This window comes from Gadus macrocephalus, chromosome 9 (assembly GCF_031168955.1).
Source record: "Gadus macrocephalus chromosome 9, ASM3116895v1".
Taxonomy (NCBI): domain Eukaryota; kingdom Metazoa; phylum Chordata; class Actinopteri; order Gadiformes; family Gadidae; genus Gadus; species Gadus macrocephalus.
The window spans coordinates 10606558-10633468 of record NC_082390.1 but is presented as its reverse complement, the minus strand read 5'-3'; the positions used below and the strand labels follow the sequence as shown (position 1 = coordinate 10633468).

The 26911-nt window shown below is 53.5% G+C and overlaps 3 protein-coding genes and 1 long non-coding RNA gene across 11 annotated transcripts; 2 read left to right on the top strand and 2 right to left on the bottom strand.

Annotated features, from left to right (window-relative positions):
* Positions 1 to 7: 7 nt before the first annotated feature.
* On the bottom strand, positions 8 to 20402 carry spg11 (SPG11 vesicle trafficking associated, spatacsin). Of its 8 annotated transcripts, none has more exons than XM_060060704.1 (41): positions 20072 to 20399; positions 19653 to 19855; positions 18882 to 19181; positions 18449 to 18677; positions 18088 to 18216; positions 17495 to 17868; positions 16915 to 17075; positions 16446 to 16557; positions 16110 to 16265; positions 15600 to 15826; positions 15240 to 15416; positions 14964 to 15035; positions 14736 to 14860; positions 14055 to 14233; positions 13375 to 13570; positions 12789 to 12986; positions 12606 to 12718; positions 11378 to 11685; positions 10716 to 10782; positions 10339 to 10501; positions 9916 to 10112; positions 9720 to 9807; positions 9375 to 9534; positions 8139 to 8411; positions 7665 to 7865; positions 7317 to 7424; positions 6733 to 6892; positions 6131 to 6345; positions 5169 to 5934; positions 4909 to 5054; positions 3491 to 3695; positions 3104 to 3202; positions 2607 to 2740; positions 2346 to 2459; positions 2014 to 2182; positions 1586 to 1662; positions 1192 to 1347; positions 940 to 1091; positions 344 to 555; positions 254 to 283; positions 8 to 181 (listed from the first exon to the last, which is right to left on the bottom strand). In XM_060060704.1, the coding sequence occupies exons 1-39, from the start codon at positions 20278 to 20280 to the stop codon at positions 372 to 374; spliced, it is 7302 nt and encodes a 2433-aa protein (XP_059916687.1). In that variant the 5' UTR covers positions 20281 to 20399; the 3' UTR covers positions 8 to 181; positions 254 to 283; positions 344 to 371. The 8 variants fall into 8 exon arrangements, with proteins under 8 accessions (XP_059916687.1, XP_059916688.1, XP_059916686.1 ...); XM_060060705.1 differs by having other exon boundaries at positions 356 to 555; XM_060060703.1 differs by having other exon boundaries at positions 348 to 555; positions 20072 to 20398.
* Positions 20403 to 20545: 143 nt separating this feature from the next.
* Positions 20546 to 21924, top strand: ciao2a (cytosolic iron-sulfur assembly component 2A). The gene is made up of 5 exons (XM_060060716.1): positions 20546 to 20824; positions 20902 to 21066; positions 21349 to 21398; positions 21513 to 21558; positions 21706 to 21924. Exons 1-5 carry the CDS (start codon positions 20791 to 20793, stop codon positions 21804 to 21806), a joined length of 396 nt encoding a protein of 131 aa, XP_059916699.1. The 5' UTR covers positions 20546 to 20790; the 3' UTR covers positions 21807 to 21924.
* A 146-nt stretch (positions 21925 to 22070) lies between these two features.
* Positions 22071 to 25496, top strand: fem1b (fem-1 homolog b). Its single transcript, XM_060060712.1, has 2 exons — positions 22071 to 23332; positions 23709 to 25496. Exons 1-2 carry the CDS (start codon positions 23085 to 23087, stop codon positions 25345 to 25347), a joined length of 1887 nt encoding a protein of 628 aa, XP_059916695.1. The 5' UTR covers positions 22071 to 23084; the 3' UTR covers positions 25348 to 25496.
* Positions 25497 to 25560: 64 nt separating this feature from the next.
* LOC132464378 (uncharacterized) lies at positions 25561 to 26911 on the bottom strand. The gene is made up of 2 exons (XR_009527248.1): positions 26767 to 26911; positions 25561 to 26725 (listed from the first exon to the last, which is right to left on the bottom strand). It is a non-coding gene; the product is annotated as an uncharacterized LOC132464378 (long non-coding RNA).

Below are 26911 nucleotides of genomic sequence, written 5' to 3'. Positions count from 1 at the left end.
CTTAATCTTTCAACTGGCATATTGGAATATTTTAATAGTGAGAAAATATGAGTTGGATAGAAAATGCAGATTTTATATGAATATTACAGGTTCGGTTATGTTCAGAATGCAGAACTCCAAATTCAGTTAATCTGCCACACGTGGTAATAAGGCCCAGAGCAACTGTCAGCTCTGAAGATCCCGTCAGTCAGTCAGTCAGTCAGTCAGTCAGTCAGTGAGTCTGACGGAGTGGTAGTCAGTCAGTCAGTCAGTCAGTCAGTCAGTCAGTGAGTCTGACGGAGTGGTAGTCAGTCAGTCAGTCAGTCAGTCAGTCAGTCAGTCAGTGAGTCTGACGGAGTGGTAGTCAGTCAGTCAGTCAGTCAGTCAGTCAGTCACACAGCCAGGTGGTCACTGAGGTAGCTGCTGGTGCGGGCGTCGGTCAGCAGGCTCTGGGCCAGGTCGGTGAGCTTGTGTTTGTAGGCCAGGCGGTAGCGGGTCACCACGTCCTCACACTGGGCCAGCAGCCGCTTCAGGTTCTGGCTGCTGCTGCCGCCAACCGCCTCCTTCACACACATCCTACCACACACACCACACACGCATTACACACAGTGTTACTCTTAGATACACACAATACACACAGTGTAACACCTACAATACACAAAGTCTAACACCTACAATGCACACAGTGTTACACACAATACACAGTGTTACAACTAAATAGACCGAGAGCAGCCTTGGGTCTCCCTGGTTCAGTGGACCTGAGGACCTACTGGAGACCTGAGGACCTGGTTGAGACCTGAGGACCTGGTAGAGACCTGAGGACCTGGTAGAGACCTGAGGACCTGGTTGAGACCTGAGGACCTGGTAGAGACCTGAGGACCTGGTTGAGACCTGAGGACCTGGTAGAGACCTGGGGACCTGGTAGAGACCTGGGGACCTGGTAGAGACCTGAGGACCTACCTGGTAGAGACCTCCTCCATCAGGGCCCCGCCCAGCGGGCAGAAGGTCTTCAGCTGTTCCAGGTACACGAAGTCTCCGCCCACAACCACCTTCTGGTACACAAGCTCCGCCCAGTCCACGCCCTGCTCATACGCCTCTGCCAGGACACACACCTGCACACAAAACCAACAACTAACACACACAACTACATACATACAACACACACACACACCTGCGCACACAACACACACTTAACACACACACACACAGTACCTGGTAGCAGCGCGGCAGGGCCAGCATGGCGGGGCCCGTCTCGGCGGGCTGCAGGTTGATCAGCCGCTGGTCCGAGCCCTGAGAGAGGAGGTGGAGCTGGAGGACCACCAGCCGGGCCAGACGCACACACCGGGAGGCCTGGCGCACGCACTCGTCCTGACGCACACAAACACATACACACACACACACACACACACACACACATTAAGGCCCCCATATCTTAAAGCTCAACATAAATTGCCGTATCAAACATACAAACTAAAAGTCTGAAAACAGACATATTTATTACTTGTTAATGTTGAGGATATTGATTGATAATGGTTCCATAACAGACGTGTGGGTCTGGTGTGATCTAGGGGGGGAGGGGGGGGGGGGAGAGGGGGGAGGAGCCTACCTTGTGGTAGCTCTCGGCGGCGTCCTTCAGGAGGCCAAGCACCTTGGTCAGAGAGCTGCTCAGCTCCGGGGTCACGGCTGGGGACACAAACCGCCTGTTAGACCCTGGTACTACAGAACCTGACGCTAGGCGAACTCATTACATAGCAGGATGCTAGGCTAACTCATTACATAGCAGGACGCTAGGTTAACACATTACATGGCTGGACGCTAGGCTAAATTATTACATGGGAGTACCCCAGGCTAACTCATTACATGGCAGGACGCTAGGCTAGCTCACTCCCTAGCAGTATGCTAGCCAAGCTCACCCCTTAGCAGTAGGCTAGCTCCCTCCCTAGCAGTGTGTCTGCTTTCTGCCCTAGCAGAATGCTAGTCTAGCTTCCTCCCTAGAAGTAGGCTAGCTCCCTCTCTAGCAGTGTGCTAGCTCACCCCAGGGCTGAGAGTGGATGATCTTGAGCTGCGTGCGCGCGGCCATCTCGTGGTTCTCCCCGATCTCGCGGCGCATGCTGAAGTGCAGCGCCACCATGTTGTGCTTCTCGCTGTCGCCAGGGAGACAGCGCTTGATGTAGTCCAGGAGGGCCGCCTTCAGACTGGAGCTCTGGACACGCCCAGGGAGGACACGCCCCCACACAGTGAGGTAGAGGTGTGTGTGTGTGTGTGTGTGTGTGTGTGTGTGTGTGTGTGTGTGTGTGTGTGTGTGTGTGTGTGTGTGTGTGTGTGTGTGTGTGTGTGTGTGTGTGTGTGTGTGTGTGTGTGCTTACGGTGTGTATGTCCAGCTTCTTCCTCAGCAGGATCTCAAAGCGGTGGTTCTGATGAAGCAGGTCGAACACGTAGGTCATGTCGTCATAGCGACCGATCCCGGTCAGCAGCCGCACCTACACACACACGCACACACACACACACACACACGCACACAAACCAAAGTAAACAAACTAAGAGGAGGGGCTTGGTGAGGTGTGGCTAAAAGAGGCAGGGCTACATAGGGGAGGGGCTAAGTGCTCGGGGGGGGGGGCGGGGTTTACCAGCAGGTTGAAGTGCTGTCCGGGCGCCAGGTGGGCGTGGCTGAGGTGGCGTGCGGCGTGGAGCACCCGTACAATTCCCTCCATGTCACAGCTGAGGCTGAAGCAGTCGTGGGCCAGGACAAGCAGCTCCACCGCTGGACCCATAGTGATACAATACATAGTAAAGCAGCGGTGGGCCAGGACACGCAGCTCCACCGCTGGACCCATAGTGATACAATACATAGTAAAGCAGCGGTGGGCCAGGACACGCAGCTCCACCGCTGGACCCATAGTGATACAATACATAGTAAAGCAGTGGTGGGCCAGGACACGCAGCTCCACCGCTGGACCCATAGTGATACAATACATAGTAAAGCAGCGGTGGGCCAGGACACGCAGCTCCACCGCTGGACCCATAGTGATACAATACATAGTAAAGTAGTGGTGGGCCAGGACAAGCAGCTCCACCGCTGGACCCATAGAGTCAGTGTGCATTCGTGTGTGTGTGTGTGTCTTACAGCAGGCCACCTGGCTGACTCTCAGGGTGGGGATCTTGTCCAGCAGGTGGCGCCCAAGTAGACTGGAGTCTCCACACAGCCTCAGAACCTGTCTATCTGCTGGCACAACACACACATTACACCTGTCTGTCTGCTGGCACAACACACACATTACACCTGTCTGTCTGCTGGCACAACACACACATTACACCTGTCTGTCTGTCTGCTGGCACAACACACACATTACAATTGTCTGTCAAAGCAGGCAGGGGTTAGACAGTCCAGGGATAGGTCATTAAGGAGCAGGTAGGGGTTAGACAGTCCAGGGACCGGTCATTAAGTAGCAGGTAGGGGTTAGACAGTACAGAGACAGGTCATTAAGGAGCAGGTAGGGGTTAGAGTACTCACCAAGCGGGGGCTCCGGGGGCTCGGCCTGCAGGCCGTGCAGCGCTGCGTTGGCCAGGAAGCGGGCCGTGGCCTCGGGGGCGAGGCCCTGGGCCCTGACGAAGGCCTCGGCGCGGCGGTAGCGCTCCGGGTGGCCGCAGCGCAGCAGCTTGTCCAGCAGCGTCTGCGGCTCCTCCTGGCTCAGCTCCTCGAAGGAGCAGCGCAGGTCCTGGGAGGAGGAGGTGTAACTGGGGCTAGCTCAACTAGCCTGGATGCTAGGATAGCAGATACTATCCTGGATGATAGGATAGCTCAACTAGCCTGGATGCTAGGATAGCAGATACTAGCCTGTATGCTAGGATAGCTTATACTAGCCTGGATGATAGGATAGCTAATACAAGCCTGTATGCTAGGATAGCTGATACTAGCCTGTATGCTAGGATAGCTAATACTAGCCTGTATGCTAGGATAGCTGATACTAGCCTGTATGTAATGGATAATTCCCGACGAGGTGTCCATTATCAGGAATTAATGGACGACGCAGAGGCCTAAGAAGGGTTGCCTCCGCGAAGTCCATTAATTCCTGAAAATGGACACCTCGAAGGGCAATATCCCGCTTATACCACGGTCACTTGCCAAAGAAAATAAATTAAGACCACTAATTTATATTTTCATGCATTTTACAATCCAAATATAAAGTTTTTCAAAAGCCATAACTTTGTTTCCCTGGTAACGCCTGAGGGTTTGACTAATACCTGGAACAATCATTACCATCCTGTAAGGTTCTTATGCAACGGAAACGTTGTTCACTCCTCCAGTAAATAAGACGGGCCTTAGTTACGACTTGGCGACGGAAGGTATTCTAGTCCGCTCAGCTATGAGCCAGAGAGCTAAAGTTATGCATTGTACATATTTATAATTCGAAATTCGTCCCAGCTTTTATACCACAGATACTCTAGGGTCTAAAGCATATAACCGCGTTTACAGTTTAATTAATTGTTCACAATTTACCAGCTCTCGTTTTGAAGACTGAATCACTGCGCCATTCGTTTCAATGGGAATCGCGACGGTCTATCTATACTTTCAACATAAAGTGTACATATTTATAATTTGAAATTCGTCCCAGCCTTTAAACCACAGATACTATAGGGTCTATAGCATATAACCACGTTCTCTGAATGCAGTTTAATTTTTCATTTTGAAGTTTTGAAGGCTCGTTTTGAAGGCTGAACAGACAATTTGACTGGAACTACTTAGCAGGTGTCTGTATATCAGGGGTTAATTCACACACTGCAGCCAATCAGAATCGAGTATTCCCCCAGACCATGGTACAAGCTAGGATAGCTCATTGTTGGCGCTGCCAGTTTAAGTATTATTACTATATTTGTATGCTAGTTCTTAGCAGTACTTTAGCAGCCGTTAGCGCTGCTGTTAGCATGTACCTTGGACAGTTGGTACAGACTCAGGATCTGCCTGCAGTAGTTGTTGCCGTGGTGACACTGATCGAGAAGCGCCTGAAGCTGGGTGAGGACCGGGTCGTCGGGGGGGGGCAGCATCACGAAGGACGAGGGACTACCGCTAGAAGGAGCTGTGAGAGAGAGAGAGAGAGATGAGAGATGGGTTAAGGATTAGATCACGAATAAGGAGAAGAAGAGAGGGGGAGAGGGGGAGAGGGGGAGGAGTCAGGGTCTGAACCACCTACAGCTTGGCACGCTGGTCCCAGGATCAGATGTCCCTTCCTGCGGTTGCGGGTTCGACGCCCCTCCGGTGGCGAGCTCGCGGCAGCGCAGCGCCAGCCAGACGTCGGGCAGGTGGACGGAGAAGTACCGGCATGCCCGGGAGGCCTCGTGGACACGCCCCTCGTCCAGCAGCTGGCCAATCAGGCGGCCGAGGAGACGGCGTCGGGCGGGGCCCATCGGGGGGTCCGCCCCCTCTGGGGGAGGGGGAGGGGAATCGGGCCCCGGGAGTCCAGCCAGACTCAGGTAGGAGTCGTGGTTCAGGGCCGCGATCCTGGAGAAGGAGAACTCCTCCATCAGGGAGTCATACGAGGTGGTGTCTCCACCTGGGTTCAACACCGCGTCCTCTTCCTCCTTCTCCTCTTTCTGCTCCTCCTGCTCCTCCTCCTTCTCCTCTTTCTGCTCCTCCTCCTCCTGCTCCTGCTGCTGCTGCTCCTCCTGCCGCTCCTCCTGCAGCCTGCTGATCCAGCTCTCCTTCTCGAGGGCCTCCAGGCGCTCCAGGGGCGTGGGCTCCACCAGGGAGAGCCAATGCCCCGCCATGCCCAGCAGGAGGCACCGCTCCTGGGCACAGAGCGGCCGGGCGCCGGCCTGCTCCTGGAAGAAGTGGGCGGCGATCTGGGGGTCGGGGGCGTGGCCCTGAAGCTGCTGGTGACATCGCCTCCAGAAGAGGACCCTCACCTCCTCCTGCCCCCAGCGCCGCTTCGACCGCTGTGATTGGACGTCCTGCTGCAGCTGCACATGAAACAAACCAATCAGGAGTCTGACATTCAACAAACACCGCATCAAAAGTCTTTGTGCAGACAGACAGGCAGACCCACATACAGGCAGTCTCACAGACAGGCAGACTTACAGACCCACAGACAGACAGACCCACAGACAGGCATCCCACCGACAGGCAGACCCACAGACAGAGAGTGATCCCGCTGACCTGGTTGATGAGCAAGGCATCAGCCGGAATGCCGGCCAGCTGGGCGACGCGCTGGGCCCGGGAGAGCAGCCCCGCGGCCACCAGCTCCTCCAGGAGGCACTGGTACTCCTCCTGGAGGACCTGGGGGGAGCAGCGGGAGAGCAGGGCCAGGGGGAGGCGGACTGGACTCCCCTGGAGCACCGCGCTGAGCCGGGCCAGAACCCCCAGGTCCACTCCTGGGGAGACAGGACAGCACCGCTATAGATCTACACATCTACTATAGATCTAGACACCTACTATAGATCTACACATCTACTATAGATCTAGACACCTACTATAGATCTGCACATCTACTATAGATCTACACATCTACTATAGATCTAGACACCTACTACAGATCTAGACACCTACTATAGATCTAGACATCTACTATAGATCTACACATCTACTATAGATCTACACATCTTCTATAGATCTAGACATCTACCATAGATCTAGACATCTACTCCACCCTAACATCCTCTATAGATCCTCTATAGATCTACTCCACCCTAACATCCTCTATAGATCTACTCCACCCTAACATGTCCTATGGATCTGCTCCACCCGTGCTGCGGTCTGACCGTGGGCCTGCAGGCTGTGCTCTGAGTGATGGAGGAGCTGCACCAGTCTCTGGAGGTGAAAGTGGTCGGAGCTCCGCTGGAACAGCACCATCAGGAGCACCGACGCCTGGCTCTCCACCCACTCCTGGGGAACCCAACCTTCAGCACCACTGCTCCGCAACTAGAGACAGAGACAGAGACAGAGACAGAGACAGAGACAGAGACAGAGACAGAGACAGAGACAGAGACACAGACACAGACACAGACACAGACAGACAGACAGACAGACAGACAGACAGACAGACAGACAGACAGACAGACAGACAGACAGACAGAGGGAGACAGACAGAGGGAGGTAGGCAGGAAATGAGACCGAAAGAGAGACAGAGTGAAATCAAGAGTGAGACAGAGTGTGACAGAGAGAGAGAGAGAGTATGAGACAGAGTGAGATAGAGAGAGAGCCTCAGGTCAATTGTATACCCACAACGATGTCCACTAATGAATTACAGACGAACTACAGCGTGACCTGAGCCCCGTCCCCATGACAACATGAGGCTGCGTCCCCTTAACAACAGGATGCTGTGTCTCCATAGCAGCTGACTTACTGAGAGGAGGGAGTGTTGGAAGAGCAGGAGTTTGTCTCTGGCCGCGTCGTAGTTCCTGAACTCAGCACACAGCTCAAACATCTCCAACAGCAGCACCAGAGGACTCTCCTGACAGACAGACAGACACACAGGCAGGCAGGTAGACAGACAGACGATAGGATTCAGTGTCACACTACTTTCCATGACCAGTCCAATATGTGAACATAGTACTCAGAGTACATGGTAATACAGAGTACATAGTTAACAGAGTACATAGTACTACAGAGTACATAGTACTCAGAGTACATAGTTATACAGAGTACATAGTAGTCAGAGTACATAGTATTAGAGTACATGTATAGCCCCCACCTTCTGGAACAGTGTGAAGCCCAGGAGGAGGGGCTTCACTCGACCTCCACTCAGAGTGTTCTTCCAGATGATTGACAGGTCATGGAGGGTCCAATCGTGGTGCTGGGCAGCGTCCTGGAGGTGGGCTGTGGCTTCCGCCGCCGTAACATCATCAACGCTGGTCAGCACCCAGACACACAAGCACTGCAGAGGCTCCGCCCCCTGTCAATCACAACAGGACGTTGGTTGGTACTGTGGGTCAGTCCCACCCTGACCTTCACCTGGGTGCCCTGGGGGGGCCAATCAGTCTGATCCTAACCTCCCAGTACCAGTCAGGTGGTCCTTACCTCCCAGTACCAGTACCAGTCAGGTGGTCCTTACCTCCCAGTCCCAGGCAGTGTGCTACTAACCTCCCAGTCCCAGTCAAGTGGTCCTAACCTCCCAGTCCCAGTCAAGTGGTCCTAACCTTCCAGTACCAGTCAGTGTGCTCCTAACCTCCCAGTAGGTGGTACTGGGAGGGGCTAACCCCAGTCCTCTGACCTGGGCGCAGGCGGCCAGGACGGCCAGCAGGGGGCAGCGTCTCTCCAGGGCCTCCCCCAGCAGCCGTCTCCATGGGCTGCGGTCCAGCTGGCTCTGGAGGGCCACCTGCAGCAGCTCCCTCTGGGGCCCCGGAGCCGGCCAGCCAGGGCCCTGGAGGCGGAGCTCCTCGAACGCCAGACTCAGGTGACCCTGGAGGGCGGGGCCAAACTGGGAGGCAAGGGTCCTCACCTGGAACGGTGAAAAGGTGATCGGATGAACGGATGAACGGATGAACGGATGAACGGGGTAAAGGGGTAAAGGGGTAGTCAGGTGAACAGGTGATTACTAAACAGGTAAACAGACTAGTTTAAAACAGGGTACCTGGTTTGGTTAAGGTACCTGGTTGGGTTAGGGATAAGTTACCTGGGTGGGTTAAGGTTAAGGTACCTGGTCTGAAAGGGTGCCGGCAAGTTTGAGCTACACACACCGTCAGTTGATTGGTCGACCGAATCGTCAGTTCCGTGCGACAGGGGGATAATAACAAACAAACGCACTACCCGCGAGGTAGTTCTGTACAATGGCGAAAGCTTTGTTTATTTAAGAAAATGTTGCACAAAAGTTTGAAGGCCTTACTGGACGTCCTACATTGTTTATTGTGTCGCTTTCTTCTTTGCCTTGGATTTAATAGCAGGCTAAACTGTGTCGGGCTGCTATGGTCACGATGCTTACATAGCTGCCGCGGCTATCGCCATCAAGCTTAAAACCTGCCGTACCATAAGGGTACTTTCGGCGGTGGAAACGTGAGCCGTAACTGAGCTGGGCTATACCGCACCCCCACTACTGGGCTGAGGCGTGCTGGGTCCGAAGGTTACCCGCCGGTGGAAAAGCACCATAAGTTACCTGGTTGGGTTAAGGTTAAGGTACCTTTTGGGGTTAAGGTACCTGGTTGGGTTAAGGTTATGGTACCTGGTTGGGTTAAGGTACCTGGTTGGGTTAAGGTACCTGGTTGGGTTAAGGTTAAGGTACCTGGTGGGGTTAAGGTACCTGGTGGGGTTAAGCTACATGGTTGGGTTAAGGTTATGGTACCTGGTGGGGTTAAGGTACCTGGTTGGGTTAAGGTTAAGGTACCTGGTGGGGTTAAGGTACCTGGTTGGGTTAAGCTACATGGTTGGGTTAAGGTTATGGTACCTGGTTGGGTTAAGGTTATGGTACCTGGTTGGGGGGGAAACTGTGCAGTTGGACAAACAGCAGGAAGTGGAGCCACTGTCCGTCGGCAGCACAATGGGCCGGATAAACCGAGCTGAGGGCCAATGAGTGAAGCTGACAGAACTGGACTGGAACCGCCCACTCTTGGCCAGCCTCCATGGAAGACCTGGGAACACACACACACACACACACACACACACACACACACACACACACACACACACACACACACACACACACACACACACACACACACACACACACACACACACACACACACACACACACACACATTAATACCAGTCCAGATCATCTCAAACTGGTCCCGACCAGCAGGGACTGGGGTGGTACCTTGGGATGCCTCTCTGCTCCAGGCTGTCAGTCACAGCTTCCTCCAGGTAACCAATCAGCTCTTGAGCTGCCCCTGGCTTCGCCTCACCTAGCATGGAACCAAACATCATTATATTAAAACCATCACTACTATATACTACATATACTATATACAAATACTATATATTTATTAATTGGGCCTGCGTTGTGTGGTTACCCAGCAGGTCCAGACGGGGCCCTTGGCCCCTGTGGCCCCTGTGTGCCTGCAGCAGCCGCAGGGCACGGAGGTCCACGCGGAGCCCCAGGCTTGGGGCCCCCAGAAGCTGGAGGAAGCCCAGGCAGGCTGCTGCCACGCTGGGCTGGCTGCAGGAGAGCAGGGCCAGCCTGGAGGCCTGACGCAGGGCCTGTTGCACACTACACACACACACACACACACACACACACACACACACACAAACAGTTCAGACATGCCAGAGAAGATACCAACTCCCCCTTACCCCATAACTCCCCTGTTCTCTCATCTGTTCTGCTCTAAACTCATCTTAACTCATCTTAACTCCCCCAAACTCCTCCTACCTCCTCCTAACCCCTCCCACCTCCTCCTAACTCCTCCCACCTCCTCCTAGCTCCTCCCACTCACGGTGGTGTCATGTCGGCGGAGCCGGCCAGTTCGTGCAGCAGGAAGCTGGCGTAGGCGTAGGAGGGCCGGCTGTGGCGCAGGAAGTAGAGGAAGTCCATCCGCTCCACCAGCGCCCAGCGGCTCACCAGCAGAGGGCTGGAGAAGTGGGGGGGCTCCGACGACCCTGGACCAGAGGGGGGCGTGGGATTGGTCAGTGTGTGATGTGTTGGACAGGGGTACGCTGTGATTGGTTAGTGTATGACTTGTCGGTCAGTGGTGCGCTGTGATTGGTTAGTGTGCGCTGTGATTGGTTAGAGTGCACTGTGATTGGTCAGTGGTGTGATGTGATTGGTTAGTGTGTGATGTGATGGTCAGGGGTGCGCTGTGATTGGCCGTACCGGTGGACAGCAGTGGGTTGGCAGTCTGCCAGCCAAACAGCCGGGACTGATGAAGAGGATGAAGAGACTGGAGACACAGAGGAAAACATCAAACACTAGACCACAACCATCTAACCCTCACTCTCCACCAGAAACACTAAACTTTAACCATCTAATCCCTACTGCATAACAGGAACACTAAACCTTAACCATCTAATACCTACTGTATAACAGGAACACTAAACCTTCACCATCTAACCCTTACTAGTAGTATCAGAGTATATATATATATCATAGTATTAGATTATACTGTATATCATAGTGTAATTGGTAATAGAGTAGTATTATTATTGATAATACAGCAGTATTAGAGTATACTCTAATACTGCTGTATCAGAGTATACTCTATATCAGGGGTCACCAACACGGTGCCCGCGGGCAGTATACTGTATATCATCGTACTATTGATAATACAGTAGTATTAGAGTATACTGTATATCATACTATTATTAATAATACAGTAGTATTAGAGTATACAGTGTGTCATAGTATTATTGATAATACTGCTGTATCAGAGTATACTGTATATCATAGTATTATTGGTAATACAGTGGTATTAGAGTATACTGTATATCATAGTAATATTGGCGATACAGTAGTATTAGAGTATACATGGTCTGTACCTGCAGCAGCTGGTAGATGGAGACGTCGGGGGGCCCCAGGCCGGCCCGCGGGCCCCCGGGGGGGAACAGGGCGGAGCGGAGCTTGGGGTAAGGGCCCAAGGCCATCCTCAGCAGCTGGTGGTCCAGGCTGTGGGCGGGGGGGCCGGGCCCCGGGGCCACCACCCCGTCCACGCCCCCCGGCGGGAACATGAGTGAGGCCAGCGCCACCACGCCGTGGCCCTCCAGCAGCAGGCTGCTGAGGGACGCCTGGCCCCCCGGGACCAGCACCTGGGCGCTGGTCAGACTGGCCTGGAACAGCCGCTCTGGGTCTGGGGAGGAGGACACCATCATCACCTAGAACCCTGGAGAACGCCTTCATCCTCTAGAACCCTGGAGAACGCCTTCATCATCTAGAACCCTGGAGAACGCCTTCATCATCTAGAACCCTGGAGAACGCCTTCATCCTCTAGAACCCTGGAGAACGCCTTCATCATCTAGAACCCTGGAGAACGCCTTCATCATCTAGAACCCTGGAGAACGCCTTCATCACCTAGAACCCTGGAGAACGCCTTCATCCTCTAGAACCCTGGAGAACGCCTTCATCATCTAGAACCCTGGAGAACACCTTCATCATCTAGAACCCTGGAGAACGCCTTCATCACCTAGAACCCTGGAGAACGCCTTCATCCTCTAGAACCCTGGAGAACGCCTTCATCATCTAGAACCCTGGAGAACGCCTTCATCCTCTAGAACCCTGGAGAACGCCTTCATCCTCTAGAACCCTGGAGAACGCCTTCATTACCTAGAACCCTGGAGAACGCCTTCATCATCTAGAACCCTGGAGAACGCCTTCATCACCTAGAACCCTGGAGAACGCCTTCATCACCTAGAACCCTGGAGAACGCCTTCATCCTCTAGAACCCTGGAGAACGCCTTCATCATCTAGAACCCTGGAGAACGCCTTCATCATCTAGAACCCTCGAGAACGCCTTCATCATCTAGAACCCTGGAGAACGCCTTCATCATCTAGAACCCTGGAGAACGCCTTCATCATCTAAAACCCTGGAGAACGCCTTCATCATCTAGAACCCTGGAGAACGCCTTCATCATCTAGAACCCTGGAGAACGCCTTCATCATCTAGAACCCTGGAGAACGCCTTCATCCTCTAGAACCCTGGGAGGAAAACACCTCAATCATCTAGAACACTGGTCACTTGAATGGGGGGAAAGTGAGGAAACAGGAAGTCACCTGACAGGTCCTGGGCGACCTCTTGGACCCTCAGCATCATGTGGAACCAGGGGGGGTCCTGTTCCAGGTTCCCCCGGCCCGGGACCCCGACCCGGAGGGTCCTCTGGGTCAGCCTGGACAGAGACGCATGTTACACACACAGAGACACACACAAGAGACACACACACAGACACACACACACACCTGTGATGCTGCAGGTAGGTGTAAAGGAGGTATTGCAGGTTGTTGTTCAGACAGTGGGTGATAAAGTGGGTGTGGAGCTCTGGGCCAATCGGGAGGTGGTATCGGGGGGAAGGGGCGGTGTCACACATCACCCCTCCCACCTGGACCAGACGACACATCAGCAGATCAAGCTCCTCCCCCTCTGCAAAGATCCCCTTCCTAGAGAGACCACAAGACAGCTCATTACTAGGATTAGTACTGCAGTAGTACTGCAGTACTAACCCTAGTACTACTGCAGTAGTACTAGGGTTAGTACTGCAGTAGTACTAGGGTAAGTACTGCAATAATAATGCTGTAGTACTAGGGTTAGTACTGCAGTAGTACTAGGGTTAGTACTGCAATAGTAATGCTGTAGTACTAGGGTTAGTAATGCTGTAGTACTAGGGTTAGTACTGCAATAGTACTAGGGTTAGCACTGCAGTAGTACAGCAGTAGTACTCCAGTAGTACTAGAGTTAGTACTGCTGTAGTACTAGGGTTAGTACTGCAGTAGTACCAGGGTTAGTACTGCAGTAGTACTATGGCGAGTACTGTGGTGCTGTGTGTACCTGGCCAGGAGATTGAGCAGCTGCTCCCTGGTGTGGTCGCAGCAGGCCGTGTGTGCCCTGACCAGCTGAGGTGTGATGGCCGGCCAGCAGGGGGCGTCGCGGTCCTCTGAGCTCTGGATCCAGCGGCTCAGGCGCTGCTGGTTGTTGAGGGCGGTCAGGTGGGACCACAGGGTCTGGGCGTCGCAGGAGACCACCGCTACGACGACAACAGGAGCTCTGTCAGTCTAGGAGCCCTCCTCCCAGTCCCCACAGCCTGACGCTAACGCCATGCTGGCTGAGACAGCTGCTACAACCTACTAGCATAGGCTAGCATGATGTGGAATGTTTCGAAGGTCTGATAGGTTAGCACACGTTAAAATTAGCACCGGTCAGTGTTAGCACCAGTTAGTTTGGGTGTGTCAGGTGGTCGTGAGGTTTAGCAGCAGAGTCGTATCCTTCTCCAGAATTCTAGCATAAGGAGCGGATTAGAATAAGTGTGCCTTAGATTGGCTTTAGCGCCCCTAGTGGTGAGGAGTCTTACCTTCACCTGGGCTTTAACGCCCCTAGTGGTGAGGAGCCGGTACCGTCACCTGGGCCTTAGCCCCCTAGTGGTAAGGAGCCGTACTTCTGGGCCCTAGCGCCCCTAGCGGTGAGGAGCCGTACTTCTGGGCCCTAGCGCCCCTAGCGGTGAGGAGCCGTACCTTCATCCTGCAAGCGGGACAGCCGAACGCTGCTGAGGGCGTTCGGGGTCCAGTGTCTGATCCAGTCCAGCCGGAGGCGGCTCCACAGTCCTGCTCCCCCCGGGACACGGTCCGGGTCCGGGTCCAGGCCCAGCAGAGTGGGGTCCTGCTGCGGGTCTGACCGGGCCAGCTCCAGAACCCTGAACCAAGAACACAACCCTGAACCAAGAACAGAAACCTGAACCAAGAAGACAACCCTGAACCAAGAACACAACCCTGAACCAAGAACACAACCCTGAACCAAGAACACAACCCTGAACCAAGAACACAACCCTGAACCAAGAACACAACCCTGAACCAAGAACACAACCCTGAACCCTCGGACCAACCAAGCCTGACAGGATGACATGCTTAACCATGTACCATGGAACCAGGTCTACCATGTACCATGGAACCAGGTCTACCATGGAACCAGGTTAACCAAGGAATCCAATGAAACGAAAGCAACACGTGTGTAGTGTGATGAAGATGGAGAGAGAGGAGGAGAGAGGAGGTCTGTACCGCAGAGAGTTCTGGGGTGGAGGAGAGAGGAGAGAGGAGGTCTGTACCTCAGAGAGTTCTGGGGTGGAGGAGAGAGGAGAGAGGAGGTCTGTACATCAGAGAGTTCTGGGGTGGAGGAGAGAGGAGAGAGGAGGTCTGTACCTCAGAGAGTTCTGGGGAGGATGTGTCAGCCTGGCAGTGGCTCCCAGCTTCTCCACCTCCCTGAAGAACTGCACCCTCTGGGTCTCCTCATGGGAGAAACACTGCTTTCTGGTCAGCTCCTCCACCTGCCAATCACACACAGGCCCCGCCCACACAAGCAGATTGACAAACCCAGAGCCAATAGGAATAAAGGAGCAGAAACTTTGGAGGATTTTGATTGGTTCTCACCACAAAGTCCCGGAGCTCCTTCTGGTCAGTGTACAGACACACACTGTGGAGCACCTCATTGACATGGAAACCCTGCACACACACACACACACACACACACACACACACACACACACACACACACACACACACACACACACACACACACACACACACACACACACACACACACACACACACACACACACACACACACACAACCATTAGATACATGTTGATAAAGTACATGAAGCTCATTGGTCATGTTTCCATGGATACGGTGTGTGGGTGTGGCACCATGTTCCTGAAGAGAGTGGTGGCGTGGGGCAGCTGCCTCTGAGCCAGGCAGCAGAAGGCGTGCTGCAGGCCCACCCTCCGCAGCTCGGGCAGCGTCTGCTCTGGTCTGTTCTGGGAGCGCAGGAAGGCCTGGAGGCAGGGCAGCCGGCCGCAGAGCACGGCCCGCCGGACCGCTTCCTGACACACACACACACACACACACACACACACACACACACACACACACACACACACACACACACACACACACACACACACACACACACACACACACACACACACACACACACACACAGTTGATGCCTCATCCTGGTAGTAGGGGGCTGTGTGCAGAGGGTTGGTGTGTGTGTGGTGGCTCACCTCGGTGGAGAGATGCTCCCATCTCTGGTGCTGTTCTGTTTCTGATTGGCTGTCAGCGGTCAGGTGGCTGGGTGCGGCTGGATCTGATTGGCTGTCAGCGGTCAGGTGGTTAGGTGCTGCTGGCTCTGATTGGCTGGAGGCCCAGGGGAATGACCTCATCAGGGTCCACAGCTGGAAGACGTATCGGTTCAGGATGGAGACGCAGCTCTGAAGCTCTGCGTCCAACTCTGAGGACAGACCATAATAAAACCACGGTGAGTGCGTGTGTGTGTGTGTCTCTTGGTGTGTGTGTGTGTGTCTCTTGGTGTGTGTGTGTGTGTGTGTGTCTCTCGGTGTGTGTGTGTGTGTTGATTTGGTGTGTGTGTGTGTGTGTGTGTGTCTGCGCGCGTGTGTGTGTGTGTGCGTGCGGGTGTGTCCCTCTCTCTCGGTGTGTGTGCGTCTCGGTGTGTGTGTGTGTGTGCGTCTCGGTGTGTGTGTGTGTGCGTGTGCGTGTGCGTGTGTGTGTCTCACGGTGCGTGCTGCAGCAGGCGGTCCTCAGCTGGGTCTGGAGGAAGGTCAGGGTGGTCCTCAGCAGCTGCTCTGAGAACGCTCTGGACTGCAGCTCTGCGTGGCCATCTCTGATGGTGCAGCACAGCAGGTCCAGGGCGGGGCACACCTCCTGCACACCTGGAACCATGACAACGTGTCACCATGACGACACATCACCATGAAACCACGTCACAATGACAACACATCACCATGAAACCACATCACCATCACGACACATCACCATGACACCACATCAGACATCACCATGACAACAACCCCAGCCGCCGCCCTGAGGGCGTGGCTGAGGGGTCTCCTTACGGGACAGCAGGGCGCCCCGGGGGTCCGGAGGGAGCTCACTGGGGGACAGCAGCTCCTCTTTGCTCTTCAGAAACAGGTCCACCGTGTCCAGCTGTCGGTTCTTCAGCCCTGCCTGTGAAGCACAGGGTAAGGGTCAAGGTCTGCTCCTCAAACACAAGGAGAGCTCCGGAGTCTGCTCCTCAAACATAAGGAGAGCTTTGCTCCTCAAACAAGGAGAGCTCTGCTCCTCAAACAAGGAGAGCTTGTTTGAGGAACACAACCCGGGACACGACTGGAAAAAGTCCCGGAATTTATCCCAGCTGTCCGCAGCCTACCTGTGAGGGGCTCCTGCCCCAGGAGGCTCACAGGGGCCGGGGGCATTGGGCTTCAGTCACAGAACCTTTGACCTGCGACCAGCCAACTGCCCAGAGGTTGAGTTCATGGAGCTTCATCACAGCCCTGTTGGTGTGTCGGTGGGAGCGCCCCCTACCTGCAGGGCGTGCATCGGGATCGAACAACGGCCCCAGGTATTCAGGTGGCACAGGGCGTCCACCGTCGCTGCCTTCCCGAACACCATCAGCCTGCTGAGCAATCGCTGCTGGTCCACATCAAACATCACCTGGGAGAGACCACCGCCGGACCCCGGACTCCCTGGAGGGAGCAAAAACTGACTTAGGACCCCTGGACAGAGTTAAACTGACTTAAGTCCCCCTGGAGAGGGTAATACTGACTTACGACCCCCAGGAGAGAGGAAGACTGACTTAGGACCCCCTGGAGAGAAGAAGACTGACTTAGGACCCTCTGGAAAGTTTAATAAGGTCCTCTTTAATCACTCTTCATCAAAAGCTCTATATGTGGCTCACTCTTGATTTAAAGCTCTATACATTACTCACTCTTGATTTTAAGCTCGATAGGTCACTCACTCTTGATTTAAAGCTCTTTATGTAGCTCACTCTTGATTTAAAACTCTATGTGTAGCTCACTCTTGATTTAGGGCGTTATATGTTACTCACTCCGATTTAAAGCCCTATGTTACTCACTCTTGATTAAAAGGTCTATATGTTACTCACTCTTGATTAAAAGCGCAGTGTGTTGCGGTCCTTTCCATTTCACCGCCGTAGACGCTGACTCACACCGGTGGTAGCTCACAGCCTGGGACTCTAAATCCCACAATGCCACACTGGACTGGCCGTCGTCAGGGGATACAAAGGTAACCAGGGCAGAAAATTGGGATACGGAAAGCAACGAAGCAATAGAGGAAGCAGGGACCGAGAACAGGGCGGTGGCACCCCCCGGTGGCACTCTGCTGAAAGACAGCCGGGCCTGGGAAAGAGCCATGCGGGACGCCACCTCTGGCAGACCGGAGAACCAGGGGGCGGGGCCCTGGGAAGGGGCGGGGCCCTGGGCAGTGCTGTACAGCCGGGTCAGACGCGCTCCCCAAGACCTGTGGGACAGAACAGAACCGGGTCAGAACAGAACTGGGTCAGAACAGAACTGGGTCAGAGAAGAACCAGGTCAACCATGTCGCACCGAACAGTTGAAATAAAACATGTACAACTTCGAAGTGAAAGGCAACCATCAGGATTGTACCAAAGAATTCTCAGTAACAATAAGAGGGGTTTGAAGGCATCGCGGATATCCCCCACATGTTAGCACTGCTCACCGGTCGGTGTTGAGAGAGCCAGCGTCCCGGGCCCTGGAGGTTCCCTCAGGGGTCATCAGGCACCCAGGGGCCTCCGCTCCCAGCAGGTGGTCTGGGCGGGTCCTGGGGGGGCAGCCAGTTGGATCAGGTCTGCAGTGTGTGTCACAGCTTCACAATATTCAACGCCTTCACATGTACCAACTATCAAACTACTATCTGTTATATACATTGCAATTATATTATATCGGTTATCTATGTTATGATACCTCGTTATCAAAGGAAGGCTTCATTTTAAGAAACTCAGCCCATCCCTACTAACTCACCCATTGTAGCTAACTGAACTAACTAAACTAACTAAAATAACCAAACCAAGCACTCCTACCTGAAGTAGTGGTTCAGGTCCACTGCCACCGCCGTGTGGGTGGGGCTTAGAGCGACGGCAGTGCTCAGGTCAGCTGACACACGGAGCTGACTGAAGGAGGCGGGGTAGGAGTGGGAGGAAGAGGCGGAGGAGGAGGGGGAGGGGGAGGGTTCTTCCTCCCTGAGCGAGCTCAGGTAGGAGGGCAGGTCGACAGTCGCCAGCAGACTGCCGGCCGTGATGTCATAACCACCTGGTGTCTGGTTAAAGAAACAATGTTACGCTTCAACTAACCCAGGTTACACTTCAACTAACCCACGTCACCCTTACCTAACCAAGGTATAATACTTACATTAGACTTACAGTGATAGTAATACATCATATATAGTTTATCAAACCACGTGGTAGTAATCGTACTAGTTACTAATTACTAGTAAATCATGTGAGTTAAGGATACAGATCAGTCCACTCCTGCAGAGGAGGAACAGAACTCCTGCAGACAGACAGGAGGAGGACACCTCCTCCTGCTCCCCCTGAACAAGGAGGGAGCAGGAGGAGACCATCTGCACCTCCTCCTCCTCCTTCTCCAGCTCCTGACTCTCCTCCAGGTCCTGGCTCTCCTCTGGGTCCCGGGCCTCCTCCTCACCCTGCACCTCCTGTCTCCAGTGCAGGGTGAGAAGCAGGGAGGAGTTGAGCAGGAGGACAGAACAGGAGTCCTGGAAGCTCAGCAGCCTCACACTCTGGAGCCTGGAGACGCCTGGAGAAAGGGTTTTTCATGTGATTATAAATAAATGGATTTCAATGCGTCTCGCTAGATCATCAGATTTCCCTTCTCCTCGTCCAAAGATACATCGAACCACCAGCATCATAGTGAATAATAACACTAACATCATGGTGAATAATGATCAACACTAACATCATAGTGAATAATAACACTAACATCATGGTGAATAATGATCAACACTAACATCATAGTGAATAATAACACTAACATCATAGTGAATGATGATCAACACTAACATCATAGTGAATAATAATACTAACATCATAGTGAATAATGATCAACACTAACATCATAGTGAATAATAACACTAACATCATAGTGAATAATGATCAACACTAACATCATAGTGAATAATGATCAACACTAACATCATAGTGAATAATGATAACACTGAACATGCAGAGTCATCCTAGTGATTCATTTAAAAAGTCTGTCCACACTCACTGAACCCGCTGTCCTCTGCCATCTTCAGCAGGCGGCCGGCGGGGCACTCAGACACACACACCAGTCCAACTCCATCAGCTGCCCCCGTCACAACCGTCACCAGACACACGTCTTGGCTGCCTGTGACCGCGAGCAGCCTGGATGGGCCACCTCCTCCTCCGCCTCCTTCTCCTCCTTCAGGGGTAACCTCCTCCCAGGCAAAACTAATCAACAGACACAACACAAATAGATAAGGAAAAGTACTCTCTGTCTACACACAGCAATGTAATCAAACTAATCCAACAAAATGTGCTTATATAATAATATGCTTCACATAGAGGTCTGGTAAAAAGGTTTATATTTTAATTCTACTCAGTAGAAGAAAATCCTAGACGACCAAAAGATATAAACAGGACCTCAGAGACAAGCCACATAGTTACTCTGAGAAGGACCCCTCCAGTGTGGCGGAGCCCCCAAGGACCTCTCCACGGTCAGCCAGGTCCCCGACGGTCAGCCCGCCCCGGGAATCCAGGCGGCCCAGCAGGGCGCCGCCGGACAGAAGGGCCACCCTGTCCCCGGACCTGACCCGGCCCAGCAGCGGGTGTCCCGGGACCAGCAGCACCTCCAGGCCGCTGCTCTGCTGCGACATGGTGGCTATAAGAGGATAAGAACACAGAGGAACACTGGAGCTACTGGGTTAGATATGGTCATCTCCTGACAACTGTAGCATCATGGAGCTTCATGTCAATATAATGATCACATGATGCTGTGGATGTCACATGACGTGGAGGTCAGCTGATCCAGGCCGGCTAATCGAAAAGTGTCTGAAGAGTTGATTAAATAATTCGAAATTCAATGACAGGACCAAAACGGGGCTTGTTGTATGCTTTATTTACGTTTCACGTTATAGACAATACCCTCACAACGTTATTGTTGTTATCGTGTAGTTAGCTTCTGACCTCGACTGCTTTGGTCTGGAGCGGAACGACCTGGAGGAAGCGATCAGATAATGTTAACTGGATAACGTTCTCTAAGTAATGTTCTCTAGATAATGTTCTCTGGATAATGTTCTAATTCGCTTTAACTGGTTATACTGGTAAACTGCTATGGCGCCGTCCAGACTCAGTGGGACCAAGAAGAATAATGACCTTTAGACACCATGAACATGGAGGAAAAAGAATTAGAGGTCTACGGTAAGATACTGTGGTACATATAGTTGTAACTCTATGGAGGTAGTAGTTTGTTAATGAAGGAACCCCTCATCCCGTAGATGTGATCCGGTCTATACGGGACCCGGAGAAGCCGAACACCCTGGAGGAGCTGGACGTGGTGACGGAGAGCTGCGTGGAAGTCCGCCCGCTGCCGGGCGACGAGTACCTCATCATCATCAAGTTCTCGCCCACCGTCCCCCACTGCTCGCTGGCCACCCTTATCGGTACAACTTCCGTGATGAAGCCACACGACCATCTCTCTGTCTCTCTCTCTCTGTCTGTCTGTCTCTCTCTCTCTGTGTGTGTGTGTGTGTGTGTGTGTGTGTGTGTGTGTGTGTGTGTGTGTGTGTGTGTGTGTGTGTGTGTGTGTGTGTGTGTGTGTGTGTGTGTGTGTGTGTGTGTGTGTGTGTGTGTGTGTGTGTGTGTGTGTGTGTGTGTGTGTGTGTTCAGCCCCTCATTACATATTGGTCTCAACGGTAACCGGTGGTTCATGTTATGTTTTGCAGGTCTGTGCTTACAGGTCAAACTGCAGCGCTGTTTACCTTTCAAACACAAGGTATGACCTCATACCTACGTCACCTCACCTGTAGTCATGGTTATGTCAGTCATGGTTATGTCATTCATTTTTATGTAAGTCATGGTTATGTTGTTAAGATGTAGATGTTTTCAGCTGGAGATCTACGTCTCTGAAGGAACCCACTCCACAGAGGAAGACAGTGAGTGGCCTGTGTGTGTGTGTTTGTGTGTGTGTGTGTCCAGCAAGCCTACTCTAGTTAACTGTCGTTGTGTCTAATTAACTCTAGTTCTCTGTCTAGTTTAGTCTCTGGTTAACTGTCTAGGTAACTCTCTAGTTCTCTGTCTAGTTAACAAACAGATCAACGATAAGGAGCGGGTCGCGGCGGCAATGGAGAACCCCGACCTGAGGGAGATCGTGGAGCAGTGTGTGACGGAACCAGATGACTAACACACACACACGCACACACACACACACACACTGTGTTTGATGACTGTGAATCAGGATCTTAGAAACATTCTTTATATTTGTATATGATGTTTACACATTAAAACATTCTGGTCTAGAAGCCCTTTGTGCGTTTTATTGCCCAGTAAGATGATCTGCCTTATTTCCAATCCAAGGAATGTGGTCCAAAATGGTGGCTGGAAGGAAGGATTGACTAACCGCTCTATAGCTCGTTCTGGGGACTTGGAGGAACCCATGTTGGAATTTTACGTACTTTACATTTACATTTAGGGTAATTAGCAGATACCTTTATTCAATTAGACTAACAATAAGTACATTAACTTCCCTGTAGTTGATTGTGAAAATCATTTATTTGGTGTAATTTCTTTAATAAACCTTCTAAGAACCAAAATCGACCCTGCCTAATGAATTCATTTAAATGTGACTCATAACTGATTGTTTAGTTGAGTGTCTACCAGTGTATTGTCTTCATGGATCAGTCAGCACCCTGTATACAAAGAAACAATCTATATAAATGAAATGGCCATTTAAGAAATAAAGAATGAAGTCCCTTCACATTTTGTAGAACATATATCACAAAACTATTTGCGTCAATAATACTGACTATATATTATCATAACGCACGGTCCAAATTATTTAATTTCCGTTCCTAGTCGGATCAGTTTTTATGTGGGACACTTCCGTCGAGTCACTGGTTAGCAACAAGGTGAATCCGGAGCGGTTTCGGTGGAGAACAAATAGAACGAACGCACCTTTAGAGCAGAAATACCGAGTCTAAAAGTTCCGTATGTGGTTTTTTTTAGAAACAAGAAGAGTTCGGGATGTTTCGGTCTGACGTCACACCCTCTCTGACCCGGCAGATCGGTTGAATTAGTCCGTCTGCGGCAGCTCGGTCTCCCGGAAGCTGATCGTCGCTCGGTATTGAACTGCTACGAAGACCGAAACTAGGAGCTCACCGGTACCCCCCCCTCAGAGGGTCCGCCTGAGACGAGCTCACCGAGAAGCCCCTAGAGGGTCCGACCTGAGAACCCCCCCCCCCTCAGAGGGTCTGCACTGAGACGGGCTCATCGAGACCCCTCTTAAAGGGTGCGCCCCGAGACCCCCGACATTCTGCCTAGACGGGCTCTTCTTGAAGGCGGGTCTCCAGAGCCCCTCCATGTGATCCCGGTGGTCTTCTGGTCTCTTGATGGGAGGCGGCCTGCTGCGGAGAGCACACAGCAGGCGGCCCGTCAGAGCGAGGTCCCGGCCTGTGGCCCTCACATGGAGTCCCTGGCGGGGTACGTCTACAAGGCGGCCAGCGAGGGCCGCGTCCTGACGTTGGCCGCGCTGCTGCTGAACCACCCCGAGGCGGAGACACGCGACCTGCTGGGCTTCGTTACCCAGCTGGCCGGACAGCGCTCTACGCCGCTCATCATCGCGGCGCGGAACGGACACGACAAGGTGGTGCGGCTGCTGCTGGACCACTACCGGGTGGACACCGAGCAGACCGGCACGGTGCGGTTCGACGGGTGAGTCTGGGGCCCCGGGGAGCGGTTAGCCGCCATGTTGTAGAACCAGTTAGCCCTGTTGTAGTCCCAGTTAGCCCTGTTGTAGTCCCAGTTAGCCCTGTTGTAGTCCCAGTTAGCCCTGTTGTAGTCCCAGTTAGCCCTGTTGTAGTCCCAGTTAGCCCTGTTGTAGTCCCAGTTAGCCCTGTTGTAGTCCCAGTTAGCCCTGTTGTAGTCCCAGTCAGCCCTGTTATAGTCCCAGTCAGCCCTGTTATAGTCCCAGTCAGCCCTGTTATAGTCCCAGTCAGCCCTGTTATAGTCCCAGTCAGCCCTGTCGTAGTCCCAGTCAGCCCTGTGGTAGTCCCAGGCCCTCTGCTGACCTCTGACCCCTGACCTCCAGCTACGTGATCGACGGGGCCACTGCGCTGTGGTGTGCGGCGGGGGCGGGGCACTTTGATGTGGTGCGCCTGCTGGTCAGTCACCATGCCAACGTGAACCACACCACCGTCACTAACTCCACCCCCCTGCGGGCGGCCTGCTTCGACGGGCGCGTGGACATCGTGCGCTACCTGGTGGAGCACGCGGCCGACATCGGCATCACCAACAAGTACAACAACACCTGCCTGATGATCGCTGCCTACAAGGGGCACGCCGACGTGGTGGGCTTCCTGCTGGAGCACGGCGCCAACCCCGACGCCACGGCCCACTGCGGCGCCACCGCGCTGCACTTCGCGGCCGAGGCGGGCCACCTGGACATCGTGCAGGCACTGGTGCGGCGGCAGGCGGCCATGGTGGTGAACGGCCACGGCATGACGCCCCTGAAGGTGGCGGCGGAGAGCTGCAAGGCAGAGGTGGTGGAGCTGCTGCTGGCGCACGCCGACTGCGACGTGGCGAGCCGCATCGAGGCCCTGGAGCTGCTGGGCGCCTCGTTCGCCAACGACCGGGAGAACTACGACATCTTGAAGACGTACCACTACCTGTACCTGGCCATGCTGGAGCGCCACCGCGACCCGGCGCGGCCTGTCCCCAAGGAGCCGCTGGCCCCGCCCATCGAGGCCTACGGCGGCCGCAGCGAGTGCCGCACGCCGCAGGAGCTGGAGGCCATCCGCAACAACCGGGACGTCCTGCACATGGAGGGGCTGATGGTCCGGGAGCGCATCCTGGGCTCGGACAACATCGACGTGTCGCACCCCATCATCTACCGCGGCGCTGTGTACGCGGACAACATGGAGTTCGACCAGTGCATCAAGCTGTGGCTGCACGCGCTGCGGCTGCGGCAGAAGGGCAGCCGCAACACGCACAAGGACCTGCTGCGCTTTGCCCAGGTCTTCTCCCAGATGGTGCACCTGAAGGAGGCGCTGCGGCCCGCCGCCGTGGAGCAGGTGCTGGGCTGCAGCGTGCTGGAGATCCAGAGGAGCACGGCGCGCATGGAGGCGGCCCCGGAGGCCGAGCTGCCGCAGGCCACCGACAACTACGAGTCGAACCTGTTCACCTTCCTCTACCTCGTGTGCATCTCCACCAAGACGCTGTGCAGCGACGAGGAGCGCGCCCGCATCAACAAGCAGATCTACACCCTGATCCAGCTGGACCCGCGCTCCCGCGAGGGCTCGTCGCTGCTGCACCTGGCCATCAGCTCCAGCACGCCGGTGGACGACTTCCACACCAACGACGTGTGCAGCTTCCCCAGCGCCCAGGTCACCAAGCTGCTGCTGGACTGCGGCGCCAACGTCAACGCGGTGGACCGCGAGGGCAACAGCCCGCTGCACGTCATCGTGCAGTACCACCGGCCCATCAGCGACTTCCTGACGCTGCACGCCATCATCATCAGCCTGGTGGAGGCGGGCGCCCACACGGACATGACCAACAAGCAGCAGAAGACGCCGCTGGACCGCAGCACCACCGGCGTCTCGGAGATCCTCCTGAAGACCCAGATGAAGATGAGCCTCAAGTGCCTGGCAGCGCGCGCCGTCCGGCAGCACAGCATCAGCTACCGCCAGCAGATCCCCAGCAGCCTGGAGGAGTTCGTAGAGCTGCACTAGGACCCCGCCTGGACCCGGGGACCCGGTCTCCCGAGGACCTGGTGGAACACCCCTAGGATCCAGTCTTCAGAGGACCGGGTCCACTGCTGACTCTTCTCACGACCTTGGAACTGATGTCAGTCGGCCGTGGGTCTCTGGACCCATGGCCTGAGGTCTCCGCCCTCAGGCCTGCCTGCCTGAGGGCGGAAAGAAACTGTACTTTTTGGTCATCCATATTTTTAATTCTTTATTTAAGGACTATGCTTTATAAAAGTATTGGGTGTGATTTATTTTCTAACGGTCAGACTGGTGGAGAATGTGACTGTTGAACACCAAGTATCTCCAACACGGCCCTGGGGGTGGAATGTTTTGAGAGGGTGGGTCCCTTGGGAGCCGACCACAGCGTAGACCTGCAGGGGGGAACCTGGGTCCCCCCCCGCTGGGACCCCTGCTGGGACCCCTAACAACACTAATGGATTCAGGGTCTTCCCTACAGCTCAATGTTGCTCCGGCTGAATTGAGGCCAAAGAGTTTCCTTTTTAATTGAGTGTAAAATGTTTTAAGAGACGATCTGGAGACTGCTTGATTAAATACTGAACCAGTCGTCTGCTTTTAGCCTCTGTTTTCTCTCCAATAAGATAAAATAAGCTTTGACCTACTCAAAGTCATCAGGAGCAGGTAGGGGTTGGACAGTCCAGAGACAGGTGATTAAGGATCAGGTAGGGGTTAGACAGTACAGAGACAGGTCATTAAGGAGCAGGTAGGGGTTAGACAGTACAGAGACAGGTCATTAAGGAGCAGGTAGGGGTTAGACTACAGAGACAGGTCATTAAGGAGCAGGTAGGGGTTAGACAGTACAGAGACGGGTCATTAAGGAGCAGGGAGGGGTTAGACTACAGAGACAGGTCATTAAGGAGCAGGTAGGGGTTGGACAGTACAGATGTAGGTCTTGACCAAATCTAGAAAAGTCCAACCAGTGCATTTTCAAAATAAAAGCTCTTACCAGATGGTGAGATGTATTTTCTGATATGTTTTATTTTGTCTCAACATTAAGTCATAACGTACCATCTCATATTACGGTTACATGTTTAATCAGAATACTTGCAACACACATATTTCCCACACAGATATTTACACAGGTTCAAGTTCACACAACAAAAGTGCATTAGCTATGTATAAAAAAAACGATAACACAGCGAGTAGCTTCTAGAAGCCTCTAGTGGTTAGTCTATCTAGTAGGTAGAGAGGGCAGGTTCATTGTGGTTAGGCTATTTCAATCCCAGCTGAGGTTCTGGGTTCAATCCCCAAATTCCTCAGTCTACCTGAAGGCATCCTAGAGCAAGATGCGTGTTAATGACCTGTCTCTGTACTGTTTAACCCCTACCTGCTCCTTAATGACCTGTCTCTGTCCTGTCTAACCCCTACCTGCTCCTTAATGACCTGTCTCTGTACTGTCTAACCCTACCTGCTCCTTAATGTCCTGTCTCTGTACTGTCCAACGGTTAGAAAGTACAGAGACTGGTCATGAAAGAGCAGATAGGGGTCAGACAGTACAGAGACAGGTCATTAAGGAGCAGGTCGGGGT

What these genes read in the sequence shown, in the direction of transcription:
- spg11 (XM_060060704.1), bottom strand. Translation starts at nt 20,280, where the DNA reads ATGTCGCAGCAGAGCAGCGGCCTGGAGGTGCTGCTGGTCCCGGGACAC. An exon ending in CCACTCTCTTCAGGAACATG is followed by an intron (nt 15,036 to 15,239) that starts GTGCCACACCCA and finishes GTGTGTGTGCAG; the next exon opens with GGTTTCCATGTCAATGAGGT. An exon ending in GACAGCACTTCAACCTGCTG is followed by an intron (nt 2,460 to 2,606) that starts GTAAACCCCGCC and finishes GTGTGTGTGTAG; the next exon opens with GTGCGGCTGCTGACCGGGAT.
- ciao2a (XM_060060716.1), top strand. Translation starts at nt 20,791, where the DNA reads ATGAACATGGAGGAAAAAGAATTAGAGGTCTACG. An exon ending in AAAAGAATTAGAGGTCTACG is followed by an intron (nt 20,825 to 20,901) that starts GTAAGATACTGT and finishes CTCATCCCGTAG; the next exon opens with ATGTGATCCGGTCTATACGG. An exon ending in GTTTACCTTTCAAACACAAG is followed by an intron (nt 21,399 to 21,512) that starts GTATGACCTCAT and finishes AGATGTTTTCAG; the next exon opens with CTGGAGATCTACGTCTCTGA.
- fem1b (XM_060060712.1), top strand. Translation starts at nt 23,085, where the DNA reads ATGGAGTCCCTGGCGGGGTACGTCTACAAGGCGGCCAGCGAGGGCCGC. An exon ending in GGCACGGTGCGGTTCGACGG is followed by an intron (nt 23,333 to 23,708) that starts GTGAGTCTGGGG and finishes CCTGACCTCCAG; the next exon opens with CTACGTGATCGACGGGGCCA.